Source organism: Myotis yumanensis, unplaced genomic scaffold, assembly GCF_028538775.1.
Source record: "Myotis yumanensis isolate MYYU_CA2020_CCGP unplaced genomic scaffold, mMyoYum1.0.hap1 SCAF_11, whole genome shotgun sequence".
NCBI classification, from domain to species: Eukaryota; Metazoa; Chordata; class Mammalia; order Chiroptera; family Vespertilionidae; genus Myotis; species Myotis yumanensis.
Window position 1 is genome coordinate 72,581,148 of NW_027223762.1, and position 27,823 is coordinate 72,608,970.

Consider the following 27,823-nt stretch of genomic DNA (forward strand, 5'->3'; position numbering starts at 1 on the left):
CTGTCTCAGGGGCAGGGTGACAGACTACACATGAAATGCTCTTATGGGTCACGTTTCTTAAAAGGTCATTTTGTACCTGAAACTTACTTTTCTATCTCAGATATTAAGTATTTCACTTAATATAATTTATCACTAATGCAAAGATATGAGTCTGAATTCATTTTATTAGTCCTTCTCTGTTTTAAAAAGTGCTTTAACACTTGTTTTTTGTTAATCATTTAAAAAATTATATATGTACTTGATGTTAAAAAATCAGAAATGACAGAATTGCACAACGTAAAAAGTGAAAGATCCCTTCTCCCTCTGTTCCACGCAATTTAGACACTGTTAACTGTTTAGGGTGTGGAAGTAGTGGTGTTTCAGAGAGCTTTCTACATGATTTCTAATGGGAAAATCTCTTTTCAGGTTCTGAGCAATATTCATACAGTCAGAGCCACATGGCAGCCTAAAAAGCCCAGAACATGGACCTTTTCTCCCCAGGTGAGTCATCTGCTGAGTGAATGGAATGAAAGATAAATTTCTTTTACCTGTTAAGTGTCATGCAATTAATTTCTAAGGTGAGGGCTGTCAAAGTGTATTTCTGAAATGATATACTATAATATTTAGCACAGACTATATGGGATCATATTTAAATCTTTAGATTATTTAATGTTCTTTGAGGACTTCGACAAAAATTACTCATGTTTCTGACTCAGCAAAGTTATAATTCCTTGTATCATCTCATTCAGTGGATTTTAGGGCTCAATTCTGAAAAATGCTCGCTGGAGGAAGATTCCAAGATGGCTGCAGACTAGCAGGAAGCTCTGTCCACTTGCTTCCAGCACCAGATTGGGCTTGTGGCTAAATTGCAGAGCATTCAACTTGAAAAGCCAGTTGAAATGTAGCTGATCTGAATTATTATGAGTAGGGAGTGTGGAGAGGGGACAGGAAGAGATAAGGAGAGGGTGAGCTGCGTGGCTGGGAAGCCAGAGGGAAGGTGTGGCAGTCCAGCCCCCGTCCTCTGGTATCATCGGGCAGTGGTGTATCGGTCCACTTGAGACTCTCAGACCACACCATCACATGCAAAGAGTGATTGCTTTGTCACAACACCAGCCTGGGAAGTTCACCTCAATCTGTGTCTATGGGAGGAGCCGTGCATTGGAATTTGGGGCTGGCAGAAGGGTCTGACCAGTACACCCAGAAGTGAATCTGAGGGACTCTGTATTCTGTGGAAGAACTTTTTGTGGAGTTCAGGTGGGGAGCTGGACAGCATTGGAACAAAATCCAACGAGCTCCACAAGTAGCAGATCCAAAGTTTCTTTTACTTCTTTCTTATCTTTTTTCTTTCATAATGTTTGTTTCTTTCTTCCCTTTCATTCTATTTTTTCTTTCCATTTTTTTTAGTTTTTATTTATTTTATTTTTTCCTTTTCTCTGATCCCATGGAAGAGGATCAGTCCTGTCTACCTCGAGTGTAGGACAGGTGCCCCTTCTCCCACCAGGGCAATGGCTGGTTCTGCCCCACCCTGCTATAGCCTGAGACCAGAGGGAATGGCTCTGGGCTGGATATCTGTGTCCATGTGACTGGGTCTGGCAGCATAAGGGTCTTGGATATTTGGCCAGGTCTGAGCCTGGGCGGAGGCCCTGCTGAAAGATTGGCGTGTGTAGTGGGGATGATTTTTATTTTTTTTCAAATGCCTTTTGCTTGGGGTGGCAGAAAGGGGATGTCAGTGAACCAGGCAGAGCTGAAGCATTTGAAGGAGAGGAAGTGCCTGCCACCGCCTCTTACAAGGTATAGGTACCACCCCCAACACAAGTCTGTTTAAACCATCCTAACCAGAACCTAGATACCCCTACACAGCCCAGTTCAGTGGGGGAAGTGAGAGCAGCTCACAATAGACATATTCAAGGTACAAGACCTGAGGCAGACCCAGCCTCTGCCCTATGGAGGCCCTACCCCCTGGACTACTTGTGGCTCTGTCCTGGCATGGTTCAGTCAGGTTGCCCAGGGCCAGGCAGGAACAGTGACTCACAATGGTTTTGACAGAGAAAAACAAGACCAAACCTGAAACAACATGAAACTCAACAACAAAAGACTCAAAAAAACCATACTAAAAGACACAAGACCAAAAGAATTAGAGGAAACAAACAAACAAACAAACAAAGAACTGAAAAAAGAGAATATGAAAGATGGAAAAGAAATAGAATAAGAATAAAAAAAGAAAAAATTAATGAAATATACTAATTTTCAAGCAGTAATAATAATAAAATAAATCTAGAATAGGAAAAGAAAAACAGGAAAAGAAAAGAGAAAAGAAAAAAATAAAAAGAAAAACTAAAAAAAGGAAATAAATAGAAAAAAAGAACAGAATGAAAGGAATTAAATAAATAAAAGATATGAAAGAAAAAAGATAAGAACAAAAGAAAAAAAAAACTTTGGATCTGTTACTTGTGGAGCTTGTGGGATTTTGCTCCAATGCTGTTGAATCTGCCCCCATGATGTGTCAGTCCTGGGTGGCATGACATGGTTGGGATTGAGCCTCCCAGTCAGCAAGCCTGAGTGCTGAACCCTCCCATGAATGAGACAACAGCAATGAAGACCCAAATACAACAGTAGGGCCCACATAACCCACACAAGGGACATTCCTAGAGCACCCAGCTCAGAAGATAAAGGAGATTGCACTACCGGGTCCCACAAGAAGGCCACTGCCCAAAGACTGGGAGGATAGCAGCCTTATCCAATACACAGAAATAAACACAAAGAAATAGCACAAATGGGAAAACAAAGAAATAGGCCCAAATGAAAGAACAGGAGGAATCTTCAGAAAAAGAGCTAAATGAAATGGAGGAAAAGCAATTTATTGGAAACAGAGTATAAAGTAATAGTTTTTAGAATGCTCAATAGCATGAAAAAGATATAGAAATAATGAAAAACAACAAATTGGAAATGAAGACTAACATCTATACATATAAAAGCCAAAGCGACTGAATGACCGAACGACCAGTTGCTATGATGCACACTGACCACCAGGAGACAGATGCTTAACGCACAGGATTGGGCTCTCTCCTGTCTGGATCGGGCCTGTGGGGATCGGGTTCCCTCCTGTCTGGATCAGGTCTGCAGCAATCAGGCCAAAACTGGCTATCCAACATCCCCCGAGGGACCCCTGATTGCAAGAGGGTGCAGGCCAGGCTGAGGGACCCCACCGGTGCATGAATCCATGCACCAGGTCTCTAGTAGCTGAAATAAAGAATTAACAATTATTCTTAATTAAGAATTAATTAAGAATAAAGAATTAACCACACATTAAGAGTGGTTAGAGGAAGCAGAGGATTGAATCAGCAAATTAGAAAACAAGGTAGAAAAAAACAATCAGAGAAGTAAAAAGAAAAATAGTTAAGAAACATGGGGATGGTTTATGGAATTTTTGGGACAACATGAAACAGAACAACATCCATATTATACTGGTGTGAGAGGGAGAAGAAAATGAGCAAGGGCTAGAACCTGTTTGAAGAAATAATGACAGAAAACTTTCCTAACCTGGTAAAGGAAAGAGTCACTCAAGTTCAGGAAGCACAGAGAGTCCCAGTAAAGGGGAACACAAAGATCCACATCATAATTAAAATGGCAAATGTTAAAAACAGATCATCTTAAGGGCAGCAAGAGCGACAGTAAGTTACTTACAAGGGAGTTCCCATAAGGCTGTCAACTGATTTCTCAACAGAAACACTACAGGCTAGAAGGGAATGGCATGAAGTATTCAAAGTAATGTAAAGCAAGGCTCTGAAACCAAGATTACTCTCTCCAGCAAGGCCATCATTCAAAATTGAAGGTGAAACAGATTCCCAGACAAAAACAGTCTAAAGGAGTATATTAACCCCAGCATTGCAAGAAACGTTAAAGGGGCTGCTGTAAGAAAAAGAAGAAATAGAGAGAGGAGCACTGGCATGAAGAATAAAAATGGCTTTAAATAAGTACCTATCAATATAACTATAAATGTAAATGGCTTAAATGCTCTAATAAGAAAACATAGGTTAGCTGAATGGATAAGAAAACATGGCCCATGTATATGCTGTCTACAAGAGACACACTTCAGAACAAAAGACTCACACAAGATGAAAGTGAAGAGATGACCTTGGCTAGTGTTCTCAGTGGTTAGAGCATTGGCCTGTACATCAGAGGGTCGTGGGTTGCGGGTGTGCTCCCATCCCTGGTCAGGGTGCAACGTAGGAGGCAGTCAGTCGATATGTCTCCTCTCTCTCTCTCTCTCTCTCTCTCTCCCTCCCCCTCCCTCCCTCCTCCCTCCCTCCCTCCCTCCCTCCCTCCCTCCCTCCCTCTCTCCCTCTCTTCCTCCCTCTCCCTCCCTCTCCCCCCCGCCCCCTCTCTCCCCTTACACTTTCTCTGAAAAGCAATGGGAAAAAATATCCTCAGGTGAGGTTTAAAAAAATGCCCTCTGATGTAAAATGAAAACATAAAGGTAACGTTTAGGAAATGTTTTTCAAAAATGAAATCTGTGTTAATGAGAGCTGTACTTTCTTCAGATAAAATCGAGGACTGTCAAGACTGGAACAAAAAGGACTGGCATTTAGCCCAGTGATTTCACACCACTGAGTCAGTACTGCATAGGGGGCAGTGAAGACAAAGATGTCTATGTTCTCTTTTTTTGTAAAGTTGTATTTATTGGTGCTACTTGCAAGAGGAGAGACCATCCAACATGGGGAACCAGTAAAGGGATGTTAGGAAGGCCTTGTTATGGGATTAGACCTTGTGTTAGGATTTTGAGAATCTAGAGAAACTTTGAATTGGGTGCTCTCAGAAACTGGAGCAATAATTTGGTATCTTCATAAATTTAATCTGGGAAGCAAGAGAAACAAAGAGGTTAAAACTCTATTTGGGATTAGATTCCAGCGTAAGATGGCGGCTGGCAGGACGGACTTGAGGGATAGGAAGTGAGTGAGTGAGGGGATGAATGGAGAGTGTGTGGACATGTGTGGTGTGTGAGTGAGTGAGGGACAGTTAAATCCGGCAGGAGCAGCAGAGGCTGGTAGACCAGGCTCTCTGGGACACGGAGAGACTATCACCGCTGCGGCACTCCCCGGACTGCGGGACCCACGGAACCCACGCCATCTTAAAGGGGAGAGCGGCCTTTTCTAGGAACTCATCAGCACCACAACCCAGACAGGCCTTGGACACTGCCCGTGACCCGGCAGCCACTCCGGCAAAAATCCTGCAGCCATACCCGCAGACTCTGGGACTCTGCACCGAAGGAGCAACGTGCCCCGACAGCAGTAAGTGCAGTCTCCCCCTCCCCAGCGGCAGACCTCCCACGTTGCTCGTGTGTTCGCGTGTCTCCAGCGCGCAGGTCTCTGGGGCACACCACTCCATAGACTCCTCTTAGGAGTCACTGGGAGACTAAACTGGGTGTGATTTTGTACAGACACAGGCTCACTGCCACCCAGTAGAAATTCTGAATTCCCTTTGCCTGAATAACTGTCGCCACACACCCAGCTGCGCAACTTAAGTGCCAGGGCCCCCGCAGCGCCAGGGCCCCACAGAGTGTATCAGAGCTCAGCGCCAGGGGAACTGCGCAGGCAAACTGTACTGCCACAGTTGCTCACTCCCCCTCAGCCCATCTACCAACAGGGCACTTTGGGGAAGCCGTGGTGAGCCTCTGCTAGGTCCGATCTTGGACGAATACGGATGCACTCCCCTGGGCACTGGGCAGTAGACATTCTGAATTCACTCATCTTGGATACCCGCCCAAAGCGTGCCAGGGCCCTTCGGAGTGCTTCATTGCACCTGCGCTAGCAAACTCACTGCGTGTGCTCCTGTGTGCTGCTATGGGGAACGCGAGCCTATCCACCACAAGTGCACCAGCAAAATCTGAGTTTCCCCACCCCACAGCTACAGAACTCTGGACACTACAGATGCATGCTTTTCCAGCGCACAGGTCTCCCAAGACCACGGCTCCACAGGCAGCCCTGGGGCCCCGCTGCGAGCCCTGCTGGTCGTGCACTTAAACAAACAGGGGTGCACTGCTGGGCTGTAGAAACGCTGGATTCCCTCTTCTCGGATACCTGCCCACAGACACTGCAATCCAGTGGCTTCAGTGCCAGGGCCCTTCAGAGTGTGTCAGTACACCCTGCAGGCAAACACACCATAGGTGCCTCTGTGAGCTGCTGCTGGAATCGCATGTATCCAACCACGGAGGCAGCAGCAAAAGCTGAGTCTACTTACTCCACAATGACAGAACTCTGGACACAACAGTCACACTTTGCCAGAATGCAGACTTTCTGAGCCCCACCACCCCAATAGACGGTTCCTGGGTGTCACTGTGAGTCCCTGCGGGGCACGCGTGATTTCAATCAAGGGCATAAGACAGCAAAAATTGGAGCACCCCCTCCACAGCTGCTGACTTTTAGACACCTCAGTTGCGCCTTTCCAGCTCAGAGGCCTACATCAAGAGAACTCAAATAGCCCAAGTAGGGAGCTACACTAGACTACCAAACCCAGGAGACCTGAGAGGTCACACCAGTAGCACCATACCCTAAAGAAACTGGGTAGCAAAGCAATCAGAACTACAATTAAAACATTACAGCAAAACATGGGAAGACAAAAAAGCAACCCACAAAGGAAAGAAAAAGAGGAGTCACCAGAAAGGGAGTTAAATGAAATTGAGGCTACTAACTTATCAGAGAAAGAATTCAGAGTAATGGTTATAAGGATGCTCAAACGGCTGGATGACAAATGCACACAACTCAATGAGAATTAAAAGGAGCTGAATGAGAATGTCACCAACATGAAAAGGAACCAAGAGGAACTGAAGAATGACATAGCTGCAATAAAGAACACAATGGAAGGCTTAAACAGCAGACTAGAAGAGGCTGAGGACCACTTCAGTGAATTAGAAGACAAGGTAGGAAAAAACACACAAACACAGGAGCAACTGGGAAAAAATCTTAAAAAGCAAGAGACGAGTCTAAGGAAGCTTTGGGACAATGCAAAATGAAACAACATTTGCTTAATAGGGATACCAGAAAGAGAGGAGGAGAAGCAAAGATTAGAAAACCTGTTTGAAGAAATAATGACAGAAAACTTCCCTGATAGTGGTAAGAAAAAAACTACACAAGTCCAAGAAGCACATAGAGTGCCAAACAAGATGAACCCCAAAAGACCAACGCCAAGACACATCATAATTAAATTGGCAAACACCAACGACAAAGTAAGAATCTTACAGGCTGCCAGAGAGAGACAGAAAGTTACCTACAAGGGATCTCCTATTAGAATATCAGCTGACTTCTCAACAGAAACACACCAGGCAAGAAGGGAATGGAGTGAAATATACAAAGTAATGCAAAGCAAGGGAATGAATCCAAGAATACTATACCCAGCAAGGCTATCATTCAAAATTGAAGGTGGAATCAGAAGCTTCACAGACAAAAAAGGGCTAAGAGAGTTTATTACCACCAAACCAGCAATGCAAGAAATGCTAAAGGGACCACTATAAAAAGAAGAAACAGAAAGACAAGAAGAAACACAAACATTAAGAATAAAAATGACCACAAACACTTTTCAATAATAATGTTAAATGTAAATGGATTAAATGCTCCAATCAAAAGACACAGGGTAGCTGAATGGATAAGAAAACATGACCCATATATTTGCTGTCTGCAAGAGAACCACCTCAGAACAAAAGATTCACACAGACTGAGAGTGAAGGGATGGGAAGAAAATTTTCAGGCAAATGGAAATGAGAAAAAAGCTGGGGTTGTGATACTTATATCTGACAAAATAGACCTCAAAGTAAAGGCCATAACAAGAGATAAGGAAGGCCACTACATAATACTAAAGGGAGCAATTCAACAAGAAGATATAACTCCGGTAAACATATATGCACCCAATACAGGAGCACCCAAATACATAAAACAGCTTCTGGAAGATATCAAGGGAGAGATCAATAGCAATACAGTCATAGTAGGGGACTTTAATACCCCACTGACATCACTGGATAAATCCTCTAAACAAAAAATCAGCAAAGAAACAGCAATCCTAAATGACTCACTAGATCAGATGGACTTAATTGACATCTTCAGAATATTTCACCCCAAAGCTACAGAATATACATTCTTCTCCAGTGCACATGGAACATTTTCAAAGATAGACCATATATTAGGACACAGGCAAAGTCTCTTCAAATTCAAAAGAATAGAAATCGTAACAAGCATCTTCTCAGATCACAATGGCATAAAATTAGAAATCAACTACAATAAAAACATTGAAAAAAAATCAAACACTTGGAGGCTAAATAGCATGCTATTAAGCAATGACTGGGTTACCAGAGAGATCAAAGAAGAAATAAAAAGCATCCTGGAAACAAATGACAATGAAAACACAACAATCCAAAACCTATGGGACACAATGAAAGCAGTCCTGAGAGGGAAGTTCATAGCTCTACAGGCCTACCTCAAAAAACTGGCAATAAATGATCTAATGCTACAGCTCAAAGAGTTAGAAACAGAGCAACAAGAAAAGCCCACAGTATCCAGAAGGAAGGAAATAATAAAGATCAGAGCAGAAATAAACAACATAGAGACCAAAAAAACAATACAAAAGATCAATGAAACCAAGAGCTGGTTCTTTGAAAGGATTAATAAGATTGATGAACCTCTCGCCAGGCTCACCAAGAAACAAAAAGAGAGAGGACCCAAATAAACAAAACCAGAAATGAAAGAGGTGAAGTAACAACTGACCCTACTGATATACAAAGGATTGTCAAAAAATACTATGAACAACTCTACTCCAACAAACTGGACAACCTTGATGAAATAGACACATTCCTAGAAAAATACAAGCTTCCAAAACTCAACTAGGAAGAATAAAAAAACCTGAATAGGCCAATAACTACTGATGAAATTGAAACAATAATCAACAAGCTTCCAGCAAATAAAAGCCCTGGACCAGATGGCTTCACAGGGGAGTTTTACTGAACATTCAAAGAAGAACTAAAGCCAACCCTTCTCAGACTATTCCAAAAATTTCAAGAGGGAGGTACACTTCCAAGCTCTTTCTATGAAGCCAGCATTACCCTAATCCCAAAACCAGATAAAGACATCACAAAGAAAGAGAATTACAGGCCAATATCCCTGATGAACATAGATGCTAAAATCCTCAACAAAATTCTAGCAAACCGGATCCAGCATTACATTAGAAAGATCATACACCATGACCAGGTGGGATTTATTCCAGGAATGTAAGGCTGGTACAGTATCCGCAAATCAATAAACGTGATACATCACAAACAAGTTGAGAGACAAAAATCACATAATCATATCGATTGATGCAGAAAAGGCATTTGACAAAGTCCAACACCATTTTCTGATAAAAACGCTCAGCAAAGTGGGAATAGAGAGATGATACCTCAACATAATAAAAGCCTTATATGAAAAACCTACAGCCAACATCATACTCAATGGGCAAAAACTAAAACCATTTCCCTTAAGAACAGGAATAAGACAGGGATGCCCACTTTCACCACTCCTGTTCGACATAGTACTGGAAGTGCTAGCCAAAGTGATAAGACAAGAAGGAGAAATAAAAGGCATCAAGATTGGAAAAGAAGAAGTAAAATTGGCATTATTCACAGATGACATGATACTGTACTTAGAAAACCCTAAAGACTCCATCAAAAAATTATTAGATGTAATAAATGAATTTGGCAATATAGCAGGATACAAAATTAATGCTAAGAAATCTATGGCATTTTTATATGCCAACAGTGAACTTACAGAAAGAAAAATAAAAAAAAAAACAATCCCATTTACCATTGCACCAAAAAAATTAAGATACCTAGGAATAAACTTAACCAAGGAGATGAAAGACCTCTACCCAGAAAACTGCAGGACATTGAAAAAAGAGATAGAGGAAGACATAAACAGATGGAAGAACATACCGTGTTCATGGATTGGTAGAATCAACATCATCAAAATGTCCATACTACCCAAAGCAATCTATAGATTCAATGCACTCCCCATTGAAATACCAACAGCATATTTCACAGATCTAGAAAGAATTCTCCAGAAATTCATCTGGAATAAAAAAAAACCCCGAATAGCTGCTGCGATCTTGAGAAAGAAGAACAAAGTAGGAGGGATCTCAATACCAGATATCAAGCTGTATTACAAGGCCACTGTTCTCAAAACTGCCTGGTACTGGCACAAGAACAGACATATAGACCAATGGAACAGAATGGAGAACCCAGAAATCAACCCAAACCACTATGCTCAATTAATATTTGACAAAGGAGGCAAGAACATACAATGGAGTCAAGACAGTCTCTTCAATAAATGGTGCTGGGAAATGTGGTCAGACACATGCAAAAAAATGAAACTAGACCACCAACTTACACCATACACAAAAATAAACTCAAAATGGATAAAGGACTTAAACGTAAGACAGGAAACCATAAGATTATTAGAGGAATCCACAGGTAACAAAATCTCAGATATATGCCGAAGGAATTTCTTCACTGACACAGCTCCTAGGGCAATGGAAACTAAAGGGAAAATAAACAAATGGGACTACAAGACAACAAGAAAACCCACTGCATGGGAGAACATATTTGCCAATGTTATCTCCAATAAAGGTTTAATCTCCAACATTTATAGGGAACTCATACAACTTAACAAAAGGAAGATAAACAACCCAATCAAAAAATGGGCAATGGACCTAAATAGAAACTTTTTGAAAGAAGACATACATAAGGCTGAGAGACATATGAGAACATACTCAAAGTCACTAATCATCCGAGAGATGCAAATCAAAACAACAATGAGGTACCATCTCACACCTGTCAGAATGACAAATCAACAAACGACAAGTGCTGGCAAGGATGCGGAGAAAGAGGAACCCTCATTCACTGCTGGTGGGAATGCAAACTGGTGCAGCCACTGTGGAGAACAGTATGGAGTTTCCTGAAAAAAACTAAAAATGGAACTTCCATTTGACCCAGTGATCCCACTTCTAGGAATATATCCCAAGAAACCAGAAACACCAATCAGAAAGGATATATTCATCCCTATGTTCATAGCAGCACAATTTACAATAGCTAAGATTTAGAATCAGCCTAAGTGACAATCAGTAGATGAATGGATTAAAAAACTTTGGCACGGGGGATGGGAGCATGAGTATGCGGGGTTTGGGGGGAGGATTGGGGTTAATAAGGGGGAAGAAGACACATTTGTAATACCTTAACTAATAAAAAAAAATAAAAAAACTTTGGCACATCTACACAATGGAATACTATGCTGCTGTAAAAAGGAAGGAACTCCTACCATTTGCAACAGTGTGGATGGAGCTGGAGAGCATTATGCTAAGTGAAATAAGTCAGAGAAAGACAAATATCACATGCTCTCCCTCATTTGTGGATTATAAGGAACAACGTAAATCGATGAACAAAAACAGATGTAGAGACAGAGAAGCATTGATCAGATGCTCAAAACTCGGAGGGAAAGCAGGGGAGGGTGGGGGGGAGGGGGAAAGATCAACCAAAGGACTTGTATACATGCATATAAGCATAAGTGATGGATGTGGACAACAGGGGGTGAGGGTGAGGGCAGGATTGGGGGGGTGAAGGGCCATTGGGGGATAAGGACACATTTGTAATATCTTATTCAATAAAGAAAAAAATAAAATAAAACTATTTGGTAGGGAACACAGTCACTGATGTTAGCTGGGAGAGTGCCATGTTTGATCATTTTTTTGCTCTGTGTTGAGACATGACTATAACGTGGGCCTGTCTCTGTCTTGCTCCGTCCTAGTCACAGAGAAGTCTGTTCTAAAGCTGGTGTTCTGTGGAATGGCTTACATTCAGTAGGAGAAGCCATGGCCTAGCTGTGGGGCCAACCCAGCTCCCAGCTGACAGCTGTCAGGGCTCCTTTCTTCGTTCTCTCTCTTTAAATATATGTACATGAATATGTAACCATATTTAGGACCATGTAGTTTATTTCACTTAATGTTTTTTCTTCCCTCACGTTTTCATTGCTTTAGTATTTACTTCCCTGCCACACTAGTTCCCGTGTGTCCCTGCACCCTAAGAACCTTCATTAACTTCCTCTTATGGCATCAAAAGACCTTAAAGCAGGACAGAGGCGCCCGCACACGTGTGCTGGAGTGCGCACACGTGTCTGGAGTACAACTCCTGAAAGCCCCTGTGATCCCCTAAGCTTCCTCCTGCTGGTATTTTGGCACAACACTTCATAGTCCTGTTATGGTGTGTCTGTGTATGTGAAGAGTTTGGAGTAGAGTTTTCTAATGTTTTCTGATATAGAGGTGAACTGTTTGGAAGGATAAGTATGTTGAATGAAATTAAGCATCGTGAAGTACAAGGCACCTTTCCTAGGTATTGAGGGAACTTACATGGTGCTGGGGAAGAAACCTATGCACATATAATAACAATTTCTCTATTTGTGGAGCCCTAGCCATGTGCATTATCTCATGGAATCCTTAGAGCACCCTACGGAGTGTGTACTATTGGGAACTGTCTCAATGACAGAATGTAGCAGTTATGGGCCTCCTGTGCTGTGGAAGCACAGAGGAGGGAGAAATTAACTACAGGCTCAGGAAGGTTTTGTCGAAGGGAAACTAGGCCTTGAAGGATGGTGGGGTTATATTGGCAGGAAAGAGGGATGTGGTTGTCCCAGGAGAGGGAGGAGAATGAGCAAAGGGAAATTCACAGGGCTCACATGCCAATGTGTGTATGAAATCTTTAATTTTAGCTCTGTTCACAAGGAACTGTGGCCACTATAAAGATCTTATATGTGCAAATGACATCCATCACACCTCTGGGCGCGTAGGTGTAGTACTTGTTTTACTTAGCCTCTCTAAGGAAAGGGTAGTGAACGTAAAGTTATTTTCCTTTAACACAAAGTTAAAGTTTTACATTTCAAATCATTGGTTCAGATGAGTCCAGTGCATTTACAGGTGAATGGAGCTGAACACTCCCCCCAGTTTGAATTTTTATTGGTGACTTTAGTTTTCTTATTCTTTCAGGTTACTGGGACCTTGCCGTGCTTGCTTGATGGTGATTGTTTTATCAGGTCTAATTCTGCATCTCCCGATCTTGGAATATTATTTGAACTTGGAATTTCTTATATTCGTAATGTATGTCAGTTAACAAATAAGGCTTTCTCATGTATCAGTTGAAAGGGAAGATTTTTTAAAAGCTTGTATTTACAAGTAAAGTGATTGATATATTTGTTATAGAATTTTAATCCTTGAGGAATGGGAATGGCAGTGATTTTAATTTTATATATAGTGCTGCTTATTCAGTAGCACTTAAAATTAAAGTGTAAAAGATGCTCAACATCACAAATCACTGGGGAAATGCAAATCAGAACCATAGTGAGATATCATCTCCCACTGTCAGAATGGTATTATCAAAAAGATAATTGCTAATGGTATTATCAAAAAATGTTGGTGAGGATGTGGAGAAAAGGGAACTCTCCTGCACTGTTGGTGGTAATGTAAATTAGTGTAGCTACTATGTAAAACATTATGAAGGGTCCTCAAAAAATTAAAAATAGAACTACCATGTAACCCAGCAGTTTCACTTCTGGGTATTTAATCTAAAGAAATCCAAAACACTATTTCGAAAAGATGTATGTATCCCTGTATTTATTCCAACATTATTTATAATAGCCAAGATATGGAAGCAACCTAAGTGCTCATAAATAGACTATTGGATAAAGAAGATTTGATAATATATACAACAGAATATTACTCAGCCATAAAAAAGAATGAAACCTTGACATTTGCAACAACATAGATGATCCTTGAGGGCATTATGCTAAGTGAAATAAGCCAGAGAAAGGCAGGTACCATATGATTTCGCTTATACATAGAATCTAAAAATATACAAGCAGGCTCATAGATACAGAGAACAGATTGGTGGTTGCCAGGGGTGGCGGGTGGGAAGGTGAGAAGAAAAAAAAAAATGCGGTGTATTCTGTGCAACACCAGAAAACCTTACTACTGTGTAGTGATTTGTGACCGAAAGAAAAAACACAACCCTCTTTCAAAGAAGCAAAACAACCTCAAATAGGGTATATGCTGCATATAGGTTGAAACCAAACAGTGGCAACAGTCATATCTCAAGTTCTAAGGGTTATCTGGCAGATAATATAAATGAAGAATGCCACAATTCCACAGCTATTACCTATAGTCCTAAATATTACTATGAGGTTAGAAGGTGAAAAACAACAACAACAAAGCAATCTATTCCCATAAAATAATTTCCTGAGGCTCTGCTCAAAATTTTCATCTGTACCTCAATAGCTAGGAGGGACATATGGCCACCCCTCGCTGAAAAGGAAGTATATTTTAGCTGGGCATATTGCCCTTCCCTCCTTGAAAAAAAAAAGTGAGGTTATCATAGTAGTGAAGAAAAGGGAAAAATATTGGGCAGAAAAAAAAATTAAAAATAAACTAATAGATAAGAGTGTATTTGTTTACATTTATAGCTTGAGTGAACTCCAATGCTTTGAAGAATGAAAATGTGGAAAGGATGGGACTTTGCAGAAAGTGATAGATGTTGGTGGCGTTCCAGCACAGCAGTTTCCCTCTGTCCTAGAGGCAGAGGGCACTTAGCCTCGTGAATGTGGGTTCAAGTTAAGGGACCTGGCAGAGTGGTGATTTTTTTTTCATTTTATAACACTTTGCTTTATTGCACTTTGTTTTTTTTTTTAAATTTTTTTATTGCTTAAAGTATTACAAAGGGTATTACATATGTGTCCTTTTTTCCCCCCGCCCTTTACAATCCCCTAGCCTCCCTTACCCCCCAGTGTCTTATGTCCATTGGTTATGCTTATATGCATGCATACAAGTCCTTCGGTTGATGTCTTACCCCCCTCCCTCCTGCCCCCCAAACCTCCCTGGCCTTCCCGCTGCAGTTTGACAATCTGTTTGAGGCAGTTCTGCCTCTGTATATATTATTGTTCAAAAGTTTATAATGGTCTCTATTATCCATGAATGTATGAGATCATGTGGTATTTTTCCTTCATTGACTGGCTTATTTCACTTAGCATAATGCTTTCCAGTTCCATCCATGCTGTTGCAAATGGTAAGAGTTCCTTCTTTTTTACAGCAGCATAGTATTCCATCGTGTAGATATACCACAGTTTTCTAATCCATTCATCTAGTGATGGGCACTTAGGCTGTTTCCAGATCTGAGTGGTGATTTTTTAAAGGGAATACCAGGAACTTGGATTAGTTTAACATCATTTAAACTATTGAACCAGTGGTTGTGGGTCTGTGATAGTAGTTTTATGTCTCCATAGTCGCTTGAAAGGTATAGTATATATACTGGGCATCATGATAACCCAGAGAGCCCACTGTTCTTACATCGGTGGTCTTACACTGTCCTTTAATTTCTTAAGGCAAATCCATCCATCTGTGTAGTGTTGATAGGACAGGAGTGGAGCAGGTCCCCGAGTGGGCCCCAGTGTCCCCCAGTGGCCTCTGACAGTTAACAGTTGGGCAAAGTTCTGAGCAGGAAAGACCCTTGAACGATTTAACTTGTTCATTTATCTGCAAGGGTGACAAGGCTTCCTGACCTCAGGTGCTGTCAATGTGATTTGAGCTCATCCCATCACCTGTCACTCAGGGGACTCGAGGACCTGCTGCCACCTCATCAGTCAGGGAGAGAGAGAGAGAGAGAGAGAGAGAGAGAGAGAGAGAGAGAAAGAGAAACATTGATTTCTTCTACTTATTTATTCATTCATTGGTTGATTCTTGTATGTGCCCTGACTGGGGATCAAACCTCCAATATTGCTGTATTGGGACAATGCTCAAACCAATGGAGCTACTTGGCCAGGGCCTCTCAGGTGTAGAGATTTTCAGAGGGGTTTGCATATCACCATGAGCTCTGCAAGTACAAAGGGACTCTTCTGTGCTTCACTTTATTTTCTTGTGAAGAGTTGTTTAGTCTAAAGTGAATACTAATTTTGTACCTTTAAAAGGACCTGGTATGTGCTTCAGCCCTAGCTGGTTTGGTTCAGTGGATAGAGCATTGGTCTGCGGACTGGAGGGTCCAGGGTTTGATTCCTGTGAAGGGCACATGCCTGGGTTTCGGGCTCAAGGCAGCCAGTCAATGATTCTGTCTTATCATTGATGTTTCTATCTCTCATTCTCACTCTCTCTTCCTCTTTGAAATCAATAAAAATATATTTTAAAAATAATAAATAAATAAATAGCCGAAACCGGTTTGGCTCAGTGGATAGAGCGTCGGCCTGCGGACTGAAAGGTCCCAGGTTCGATTCCGGTCAAGGGCATGTACCTGGGTTGCAGGCACATCCCCAGTAGGAGATGTGCAAGAAGCAGCTGATCGATGTTTCTAACTATCTATCTCTCTCCCTTCCTCTCTGTAAAAAATCAATAAAATATATTTAAAATAAATAAATAAATAAATAAATTGGACTGTTTCAGACATTGTTTCATCTATGTTTTTATTTCCTAGTCAACTGGTGAAAGAGGAGAATTAAGCTGTGGCTGGGTGTTTCTTAAACTTTTTGATGCCAATGGAATTCCTATTCCAGCAAAGTAAGTTGGTTATATATTCCTTCTAAACAGGTAACTTTGTAGATCAGTTTTTAGAATCTAGATACCTCAGATTTGCCAAATGTATGCTCTGTTAGCATTTCAATAGCTTATGGGGAGAAGGCTTTGAATCTTGCTTTTATGTTCCTTCAGGTAGGGTATGAAAACAGCATGTAAGTCTCATGCTAGGGAGGGGAAGTGACATTTAGAAAAGGGATTTTAAAACATATTTGTACAAACTGTCTGCCGAGAATGTTCTTCAGTAATTTTGTGTGGGATTAGTACTTTTCACAGTGCTGAAACAGCTCAGTTCCCTCCAAAACGAGGGAGAGCTAAGTCCAGGGTCCCCAGGGCCTCTGTGACTCCATTTCTTATGTAGGTGGGACATTGAACTTGTTATGGCAGCCACAGTAAGCAAATTTAATACTTAAGACCAAAAGGTGGGTTTCTGGTCAAGATGGTGGTGTAGGTAAACATGGCATGCTCCTCCTCCCACAACCACATCAAAATTATAGCTAAACTACAGAACAATCATCATTCAGAACCACTTAACATCCGGCTGCATGGAAGTCCTACAACCAGGGACTTAAAGAAGAGACCATTTTGAGACTTGTAGGAGGGATGGAGATGCAGAATAGGCTGGTCCCACACCCTGTGTGTGCTGGATATAATTTGGGAGGGATATGTTGGTTGCTGAGGTCCCCCCTGAGGAGAGGAGGTCCCAGCCCCACACCAGGCCCCAAAGCCCAGGTTCCAGTGCCAGAAGAGAAGTCCCCATTACTTCTGGCTGTAAAAACTAGTGGAGAGTGTGACTGAGTGAGACATAGGCTGCTGGAGTCCCAGGCAGTTCCTCTTTTACATATATATATTATATATATATAATATTTTTATTGATTTCAGAGAAGAAGGGAGAGGAAGAGAGAGATGGAAACATCAATGATGAGAGAGAATCATTGATCGACTGCCTCCTGCATGCCCCCTACTGAGGATCGAGCCCGCAACCTGGGCATATGCCCTTGACTGGAATTGAATCCTGTACCCTTCAGTCCACAGGCTGACACTCTATCTACTGAGCCAAACCACTTAGGGCCCAGGCAGTTCCTCTTAAAGAGTCTGTGCATGGACTTACTTGCTCCCTGTGAGTTCTAACACTGGGGCAGCAGCTGGAAAGCCATCATAGATGTATGGGATGGAAGTGAATTGTTTATCATCAGGGCAAGAAATAGAGGGGCAGCTTTCTGCCAGACAAAAGTGATGGCAGAGGCCATTGTTCCTTCTCCGAAACCCCCGACCCCCAAGGAGCTGTCAGGCAGGTGCCATACCTGAGTCTCCATCAACCTGGTTAACACTGTTCACATCACTCGGGTGATTCCCTGAGACTACCCCACACCCAACTTGTGGGCCCACCCAAGCCATTTCCAGTGGGGTTTTTTTTTACACAAACTGCCTTCTTGGCTCCTGCTGTAGACTTTCCTAAAGTCTCTCAACGGTTCACAAATTGCAGACAGGCAGCATCTGGCCTTGGTGTGTCCTATACCTCTTGCTAAGTGGCCCCAAGCCTGGCACTAGTGGCAGCTGGTCTTGGTTTGCAGCTTGGCCTCTCCTGGGGACTTTTAAAAAATATATATATTTTATTGATTTTATACAGAGAGGAAGGGAGAGGGATAGAGTTAGAAACATCAATGAGAGAGAAACATCGATCAGCTGCTTCCTGCACACCCCCACTGGGAATGTGCCCGCAACCAAGGTACATGCCCTTGACTGGAATTGAACCTGGGACCCTTCAGTCTGCAGGCCAATCAATACTCTGTTTACTAAGACAGACCGGTCAGGGCTCTCCTGGGGACTTTTAAGCCCAACACAAGTAGCAGCCATCTGCAGATCCATAGCTTGTGCTGGGTGGTTCTAGGCAAAGCACAAGTGGTGGCTGACCTTGCACCTCCTGGGAGGCCCCAGAGCCAGTGCACCCAGCAGACAGCTTCAGACCATGCCAATTATAACCCTACCACCTCCATGAGTGACACACTCAAGGGGTGGACACAGTGAGCACCAAAGCCCCACTTAAGCAAGTCCTGCTTTATTGCATTAGCTCTTGCATAGCAGCAACTCTATTGTAGTCGCCGCCAGTCTTTGCAGTCAGTTGGCCTGAGGATCAATCCCTCCTAGTGATGCCAACAGCAATCGAGGCTTAACTACAGCAGGACAGTGCATACAATATGCACAGAGGTGCACCTGGAGCTTCCAGCTCGGGTGACTGGGGAGGCTGTGCAACTGGGCCCTACAGGACACCTACTACACAAAGCCACTTTACCAATTCCATGAGACATAGCAGCTCCACCTAATACACAGAAACAAACACAGGGAAGCAGCCAAGATGTGGAGACAAAGAAATAGGTCCCATATAAAAGAATAGATGGTATCTCCAGAAAAAGAATGAAATGAAATGGAGGCAAGCAAACAAACTAAGAGAAAATAATGGTTATAAGGATGCTCAAAAAACTTAGTGGGAACTTAGACAGCATGAAAAAGGACTTAGAAGCCATAAAATAGGACCAGTCAGTAATGAAGGCTATACTAACTGAAATGAAGAAAAATTTACAGGGAATCAACAATAGAGTAGAGGAAGCCGAGAATCAAGTCAGTGATTTGGAATAGTATGAGGAAGCAAAACACAGCAAAAAGAAAAAAGAATAAAAAAATATGAAGAGTGTAAGGAGTCTCTGGGACAATTTCAAGTGTACCAACATTCGCATCATGGGGTGCTGTGAGGAGAAGAGAGGGAGCAAGAAGTTGAAAACCTATTTGAAAAAATAATGACAGAAAACTTCCCTTACCTGGTGAAAGAAATAGACATACAAGCCCAAGAAGCACAGAGTGCCCCAAACAAGATTAACCCAAAGAGCCCCACACCAAGACACATCATAATTAAAATGCCAAAGGTTAAAGACAAAGAGAGAATCTTAAAAGTGGCAAGAGAAAGATACTTACCTACAAGGGAGAACCCATACCACTGTCAGCTGATTTCCCAACAGAAACTTTGCAGGCCAGAAGGGAGTGGCAAGAAATATTCAAAGTGATGAAAAGCAAGTTCCTACAATAAGATTACCCAGCAAAGTTATTATTTAGAATCGAAAGACATATAAAAAGCTTCACAGACAAGAGAAAGCTAAAGGTTGGAGTTATCACCACCAAACCAGTATTGTATGAAATATTAAAGGGTTTTCTTTAAGAAAAGAAGAAGAAAAAAGATTAAAAAAATGAATAACAAAATGGCAAATACATACTTACCAACAATTGAATCTAAAAAACAAAATCAATGAACAAATGGAACAGAAAGAAACTCATAGTTGCAGGGAACACTCTCATGGTTGCCAGATGGGAGGAGAGATCGAGGGATGGGCAAAAATGATGAAGGAATTAAGGAGTACAAATTGGTTGTTACAGAATAGTCATGGGGATGTAAAGTACAGCATAGGAAATATAGTCAATAAAATTCTAATAACTATGTATGTTGTCAGATGGGTATGAGATATATTGGGATGATCAATTAGGAAGTTGTATAATGTCTAATCACTGGGGTGGGGGTGTGTGTGCACCTGAAACTAATATAATACTGTATGTCAGCTGTAATTGAATAATAAAAGTGATTAAATGGCAAAAAAAGACCATATGGCAAGCTGGTAGCAAATATTTATAATACAGGATGGGGAAAAGTAGGTTTATAGTGTTGCATTTTCAAAACAATTTATTCTTGCATTATTTATTCATTATTGTATTATTTTCTTTTTTTTTCTTAATCCTCACCTGAGGATATTTTTTTCCATTGATTTTTAGAGAAAGTGGAAGGGAGGGAGGCAGGGGAGAAGGGGGAGAGAGAGAGAGAGAGAGAGAGAGCGAGAGAAGTATTGATATGAGAGAGATACATTGGTTGGTTTACTTCTGCACATGCCCCAGTTGGGGCTGGGAATGAACCTGCAACCCAGGTACATGCCCTTGAATGGGAATGGAATCTGTGACCCTTTGGTGTGTGGGCTGACGCTCTAACCACTGAACACACTGACAGGGCAAAGACAATTACATTTTAAAATGGGCACACACATAGAAATCTAACTTTAAAATGGCTACACACATAGAAATCTAACCTTAAAATGGTTACATACACACATACTGTAAATCTAAATCTAGGACAGTGGTCGGCAAACTCATTAGTCAGAGCCAAATATCAACAGTACAATGATTGAAATTTCGTTTGAGAGCCAAATTTTTTAAACTTAAACTATATAGGTAGGTACATTGTTATTAACTTAATTAGGGTGCTCCTAAGGCTTAGGAAGAGCCACACTCAAGGGGTCAAAGAGCCACATGTGGCTCACGAGCCGCAGTTTGCCGACCACGGGTCTAGGATATAGACAGGAAATTCACAGAGAGATACAGGTGGGTAGTCAGGAAGAGGATGATGAAGATCCCATAAAATCCAGGGCTCTAGTCTTGCTGTGCCTTGTAACTGTAAGTCTCCAAGCCAGTTTCCCCCAATTTTAGAATGGGTAATTATCATAGTTTCTAACCCCAAATGTTTAATTCAGGTAATGCTCCCCCCTCCACCTCTGCTAACACCTCAGGGTGGATGGGACCTCCTTACCGCAGGACACAGGTGGAAGTCCTGACTGTGCTAGTCCTCCGATGTCACCAGGCAGAAGGAGACGGGGCACTTTATTACCCTGGCCCTCCTACCCCTGGTAGATGCAGAAGCCCAGGCTTCTTATGCTTTGGGGGGTTTTGTTTTTATTAATGTTCAGGGCTTTAGTTATACTTAGTAGGAAGGAATGGTGTGTCTATTCAATCTTTCCTAAAATCACAGCTATTTTTTTAAATGAGGTGGAGGCCAGAGGCCTCTGAATTAATACAGAAACATTTCCAATGTATATTTTTACATGAAAAAGCAACTGGCAGGATAGGATGTGTACTGTCACTCCACTTTGGTCCATGAAGAGCTGCGTTGGTATGCATTCATGGGTGGGTTTATGTGAACTGTTTCCAAGGCTGCCCATGGAGCGGGAGTGGGGACTGGCAGCAGGATTAGAGAGGCCTTCTGCCTCCTGCTTCTACACTTCGGCAGTTTGTAACTTTAAAAGAAAACATCTTCACTGCCAAGCCGGTTTGGCTCAGTGGATAGATCGTCGGCCTGCGGACTCAGGGGTCCCAGGTTCGATTCCGGTCAAGGGCATGTACCTTGGTTGCGGGCATATCCCCACTGGGGGGCGTGCAGGAGGCAGCTGATCGATCTCTCTCATCGATGTTTCTGGCTCTCTATCCCTCTCCCTTCTTCTCTGTAAAAAATCAATAAAATATAAAAAAAATAAAAAAATAAAAGAAAACATCTTCAGTTTAAGATTCATTGTGGAATGTATTTGTTCACCTTTGCATAGAACAAGGTAGGGCGAGGGACTACCAAACTAGAGGGGAGGGAGTTGGCTGTCATTTTTTCCTTATTATTTCTAGGCCATTGAAACTTTTTACTACAATCTGCATGTTACTTTTATATTTTATTTATTTATTACTTTTATATTTTAAAAATCATATAAACTCATATTGGCTATTTAAAAAAATTATCTTCATTGTTGAAAGTATTACAGATCTTCCTCCCCCCCCCCATTGACCCCTCCACCACACCCTTGCATCCCCTCCCCCAGGCCATATTGGCTTTATTTCAAATGATGATTCAAAACATTTTAACGACATTAATAATCTTTTTCATGTTAATGTGGAAAATGTATTTCTATGGTTCATAGGTAAGAAAGAAACTTATTTACTGAGCTGATGCCGCACAGAAGGATCAGCTTCCATTCTCAGTCATCACTCATCAGTGACACAGAAATGTCTGCAAGGATATCTGTGCTGAAAGGGATTGACTCAGGCGTCCACTGCAGGTCTCGGTCACAGCACACCCTTCTTTTGTAGGACTTATGAGCTCCCCCTGAACGGTGGCACCCCTTATGAAAAAGGTGTGGAAGTGGACCCTTCCGTCTCCAGAAGAGGTACAGCTCTCACGGGGCACCTCCCTTCCCTGCCTTAGAGATCAAGCAAACAGGAGGCATCTGAGAAGATAGCCCTGTTCTAACACAAACAGGAAATTCACGTTTTTAAAAAAATCCTTATTGTTCAGATTATTACAGATGTTCCCCGTAGCTCCCCTCTACCTGGTTCCCACCCTACTCCAGGCCTTCTGTTCCCCCGCGCCCCCACCCCCCACTGACCTCTTCCATAGGTGTAAGCTCTTTGTCCAATCTCTTCCTGAACCCCCCACATCCTCTTCCCCCCAAGAATTGTCAGTCTTCTCCCTTTCCATGACCCTGATTCTGTTACATTCACCAGTCTGTTGTGTTCATCAGGTTTTTTATTCATTTGATTTTTAGGTTCACTTGTTGATAGATATGTATTTGTTGTCACTTTGTTGTCCATAATTTTTATCTTTACCTTTTTCTTCTTCCTCTTCTTAGAGAATACCCTTCAGCCTTCAGTATTTCATATAATACTGGTTTGGTGGTGATGAACTCCTTTAGCTTTTTCTTGTCTGTGAAGCTCTTTATCTGACCTTCAATTTTGAATGATAGCTTTGCTGGGTAGAGTAATCTTGGTTGTAGGTTCTTGCTATTCATCACTTTGAATATTTCTTGCCACTCCCTTCTGGCCTGCAAAGTTTCTGATGAGAAATCAGCTGACAGTCATATGGGTATTCCCTTGTAGATAACTGTTTTTCTCTTGCTGCTTTTAAGATTCTCTCTTTGTCTTTTGCTCTTGGCATTTTAATTATGATGTGTCTTGGTGTGGTCCTCTTTGGATTCCTTTTGTTTGGGGTTCTCTGCGCTTCCTGGACTTGTAAGTCTATTTCTTTCAAATAGGTTTTCAATATCTTGCTCTCTCTTCTTCTGGCACCCCCATAATTTGGATGTTGGTACGCTTGAAGTTGTCCCAGAGGCTCCTTACACTATCTTCATATTTTTGGATTCTTTTTCTTTTTGCACTTCTGGTTGGTGTTTTTTGCTTCCTCATATTTCAAACATTGATTTGATTCTTGGGATCCTCTAGTCCCATGGTCAGCAAACCGCGACTTGCGAGCCACATGCGGCTCTTTGCTCCCTTGAGTGTGGCTCTTCCACAAAATACCACGTGCAGGCGTGCACGTACAGTGCGATTGAAACTTCGTGGCCCATGTGCAGCAGTCAGCATTTTGTGGAAGAGCCGGTATTTTGTGGAAGAGCCACACTCAAGGGGCCAAAGAGCCGCATGAGGCTCGCGAGCCATGGTTTACTGAGCCACAGTTTGCCGACCACTGCTCTAGTCTACTGTTGAATCCCTATATATTCTTCTTCTTTTTTTTTTTTTAAATATATTTTATTGATTTTCTACAGAGAGGAAGGGAGAGAGATAGAGAGTCAGAAACATCGATGAGAGAGAAACATCGATCAGCTGCCTCCCGCACATCTCCCACTGGGGACGTGCCCGCAACCCAGGCACATGCCCTTGGCCGGAATCGAACCCGGGACCTTTCAGTCCGCAGGCCGACGCTCTATCCACCGAGCCAAACCGGTTTCGGCCTATATATTATTCTTTATTTCAGTCAGTGTATGCTTAATTTCTGACTTGTCCTTTTCCATTTTTTTTTTGGCATTCTAAGATCTTTGAAAGTCTCACTAAGTTCCTCGGAGGTTTCTAGAAGATTCTTGAGTAACCTTATAATGTGGTTTTGAACTCTATATCCAGTAGTTTGCTTTTCTCCATTTCTTTCATTTGTGACATGTTTCTTTATCTCCGCATTATGGCTGCTTCCTTGTGTTTGTTTCTATGTATTGGGTAGCTGCTAAGTCTCCTTGAGTTGATAGAGTGGCCTTGTGTGGTAGGTGTCCTATAGGGCCCAGTGGCTCAGCCTGCCCATTCACCTGAGGTGGACACTCTTGGTGCATCCCTTTGTGGGCTGTGTGCACAGTTTCGTTGTAGTTGAGCCTTGATTGCTATTGGTATCACTGGGAGGAATTGACCTCCAGGCCAATTGGCTGTGGGAACCAGCTGTGACTACAGTGAGAGAGTTGCTGTGCAGGAGACACCTTATGGAGCAGGACTTCAGTGGGGCTTTGGTGCTCACTGAGTCTGCCCCTTGAATGTGTTGCTTATGGATGTGAAGAATTGTAATCTGGTATGGTCTCACACTGACCACTGGTACACTGGCTCTTGGTTCTCCAGGGAGGTGCAAAGTCAACCACTGCCTGGGGCCACCAGCAGGAGCTACAGAGAGATCTGCAGATCCCTCCTCTTTCTTTTATTTTTATATATATATATATATATATATATATATATATATATATATATATTTTTTTTTTTTTTTTAAAATATATTTTATTGAATTTTTACAGAGAGGAAGGGAGAGAGATAGAGAGTTAGAAACATCGATGAGAGAGAAACATCAATCAACTGCCTCCTGCACATCTCCCACTGGGGATGTGCCGGCAACCCAGGTACATGCCCTTGACCAGAATCGAACCTGGGACCCTTGAGTCCGCAGGACGACGCTCCATCCACCGAGCCAAACCGGTTTCGGCAATATATTTTTTTTTTTATTAAGATATTACATATGTGTCCTTATACCCACGTTACCCCCCTCCCCCTCCCCCCCCCGCTCATGCCACCCCCCCCCCCCCCCGCTGTCCGTGTCCATTAGCTAGACCTACATGCTTGCATGTAAGTCCTTTGATTGATCTTTCCCCCTTACCCCCATCCTCCCCTACCTTCCCTCCAAGGCCGGACAGTCCAATCAATGCCTCTCCGTCTCTGGATCAGTCCTTGTTCATCAGTTTATGATGTTCATTATATTCCACAAATGAGTGAGATCATGTGGTATTTATCCTTCTCTGACTGGCTTATTTCACTTAGCATAATGCTCTCTAGTTCCATCCATGGTGTGGCAAATGGTAAGAGTTCCTTTTTCTTCTTCCTCTTCTTAAAGAATACCTTTCAGCATTTCATATAATGCTGGTTTGGTGATGATGAACTCCTTTAGCTTTTTCTTATCTGTGAAGCTCTTTATCTGACCTTCAATTCTGAATGATAGCTTAGCTGGATAAAGTAATCTTGGTTGTAGGTTCTTGCTATTCATCACTTTGAATACTTCTTGCCACTCTCTTCTGGCCTGCATGGTTTCTGTTGAGAAATCAGCTGACAGTCGTATGGGTACTCCCTTGTAGGTAACTGACTTTTTTTCTCTGGCTGCTTTTAAGATGCTCTCTTTGTCTTTTGCTCTTGGCATTTTAATTATGATGTGTCTTGGTGTGGTCCTCTTTGGATTCCTTTTGTTTGGGGTTCTCTGCGCTTCCTGGACTTGGAAGTCTATTTCTTTCACCAGGTAGGGGAAGTTTTTTGTCATTATTTCTTCAAATAGGTTTTCAATATCTTGCTCTATCTCTTCTTCTGGCACCCCCATAATTCGGATGTTGGTACACTTGAAGTTGTCCCAGAGGCTCCTTACACTATCTTCATATTTTTGGATTCTTTTTTCTTTTTGTTTTTCCGGTTGGGTGTTTTTTGCTTCTTCGTATTTCAAATCTTTGACTTGATTCTTGCGATCCTCTGGTCTGCTGTTGGGAGTCTGTATAATATTCTTTATTTCAGTCAGTGTATGCTTAATTTCTAGTTGGTCCTTTATCACAACATCGAGGGTCTCATTAGATTTCTTGAGGATCTCACTACATTTATCGGTGGTTTCCATAAAATTCTTGAAAAATCTTAGAGCCGTGGTTTTGAACTCTATATCCAGTCGTTTGCTGTCCTCCATTTCTGTCATTTGTGACCTGTTTCTTTGTCTTCGCATTTTGTCTGCTTCCCTCTGCACTTTACTTTTGTAGCTCCTCTGAGTCTGTGTGCTCTTCTCTTTCCTTCTAGTTGTAGAATTTCCTCTCAGCCAGCCTTCCTGTGGTTCTGGATGATGACCGTTCTGTCTTTTAGTTGTATTTTTGAAGTTGTTGTTGGAGGCAGCAATTTTTGGTGTTTTTCTATGTCGCCATCTTGGTTTTCCCCCTCCTCTTTCTTTCCTTTTTAAAAAAATATATATTTTATTGACTTTTTGCAGAGAGGAAGGGAGAGGGGCAGAGAGTTAGAAACATCGATGAGAGAGAAACATTGATCAGCTGCCTCCTGCACACCCCCTACTGGGGATGTGCCCACAACCAAGGTACATGCCCCTGACCAGAATCAAACCCAGGACCCTTCAGTCCGCAGGCCGACACTTTATCCACTGAGCAAAACCAGCTAGGGCAGATTCCTCCTCTTTCTATTAGGTTTGGAAGTGCCCAGATGAGGCCCAGCTGTGAAGCAAGGCAGGCTGCTGCTGGTGCGGGGTTTTTTGAGCCTTTTATTGATAGGTTTGCAGCTCCCTGACCCAGCTGTAACTTGTTTAACAGAGTTTTTGCCCGAGAAAGGACAGTCCATTCATATGCAAAAGTAGCTATCACAGCTTGGGTGGGGTTGTAAATTGTGTGGAGTGGGGTCTCAGGGAATCACCAGGGTGGAGCAAACAGAAATGGCTGCCAGTCAGCCCTGCACGAGGAGGTCCCAGCGCAGGAACAATGACTGCTTCGAGCACCTCTGTCTGGAAAAAAGCTGCCCTGAGGACCTGCTCCAATGACAGTCCAGTTTCTCCCCGTTTGTGTCTAGGTCCCCCAGAGCCTCACCTGAGGAAGTGGGAGCTTGTAAATTCAGTTCATGGTGCCGGCCTTTTAAGAGGAGCAGCTGGGTCTCCAGCAGTCTGTGTGTCACTCAGCTCCAATCCGCACTGGTTTTTACAGTCCATAGTGCTTACGGCCTGTAGGGACTTCTTTCCCCAGCTCTGGGACCCTAGGCTGGGGGTCTGGTGTGGGCTGGAATCCCTCGCTCCTCCAGGCGGCCTCTGCAGAGGCTATCTCCCTCCTGATTAAAAAAGCAGCACACCCGGTTGCCAGACCAGCCCGTTTTGTGCCTCCACACCTCCTACCAGTCTCTTTACCTCTAGTTGTAGTACTTCCACTCGGCCAGCTTTCCTGTGGTTCCGGGTGATAGTTGTCATGTATTTTAGCTGTAATTTTGATGTGGTTGTGGGAGGCAGCAAGTACAGGTGTTTATCTATGCCACCGTCTTGGTTCTTTCCTGAGTGCTTATTTTCTTGCTAGCACACCTGAGACTCTACTGTGGGAAATGAGGAAGTGTGAGGAGCCTGCATTTGCTCCTTCTC

General features: G+C 42.5%; 1 protein-coding gene across 1 annotated transcript in view; it reads left to right on the forward strand.

Moving 5' to 3' along the window:
- LOC139019558 (nephrocystin-1-like) overlaps positions 1 to 27,823 on the forward strand; it is a 94,860-nt gene that overhangs the window by 42,498 nt on the left and 24,539 nt on the right. The window contains exons 12-15 of the mRNA XM_070428560.1: positions 406 to 480; positions 13,027 to 13,137; positions 16,490 to 16,572; positions 22,528 to 22,604. Coding sequence (XP_070284661.1) covers positions 406 to 480; positions 13,027 to 13,137; positions 16,490 to 16,572; positions 22,528 to 22,604 — 346 coding nt within the window. The remainder of the gene's footprint in view (positions 1 to 405; positions 481 to 13,026; positions 13,138 to 16,489; positions 16,573 to 22,527; positions 22,605 to 27,823) is intronic.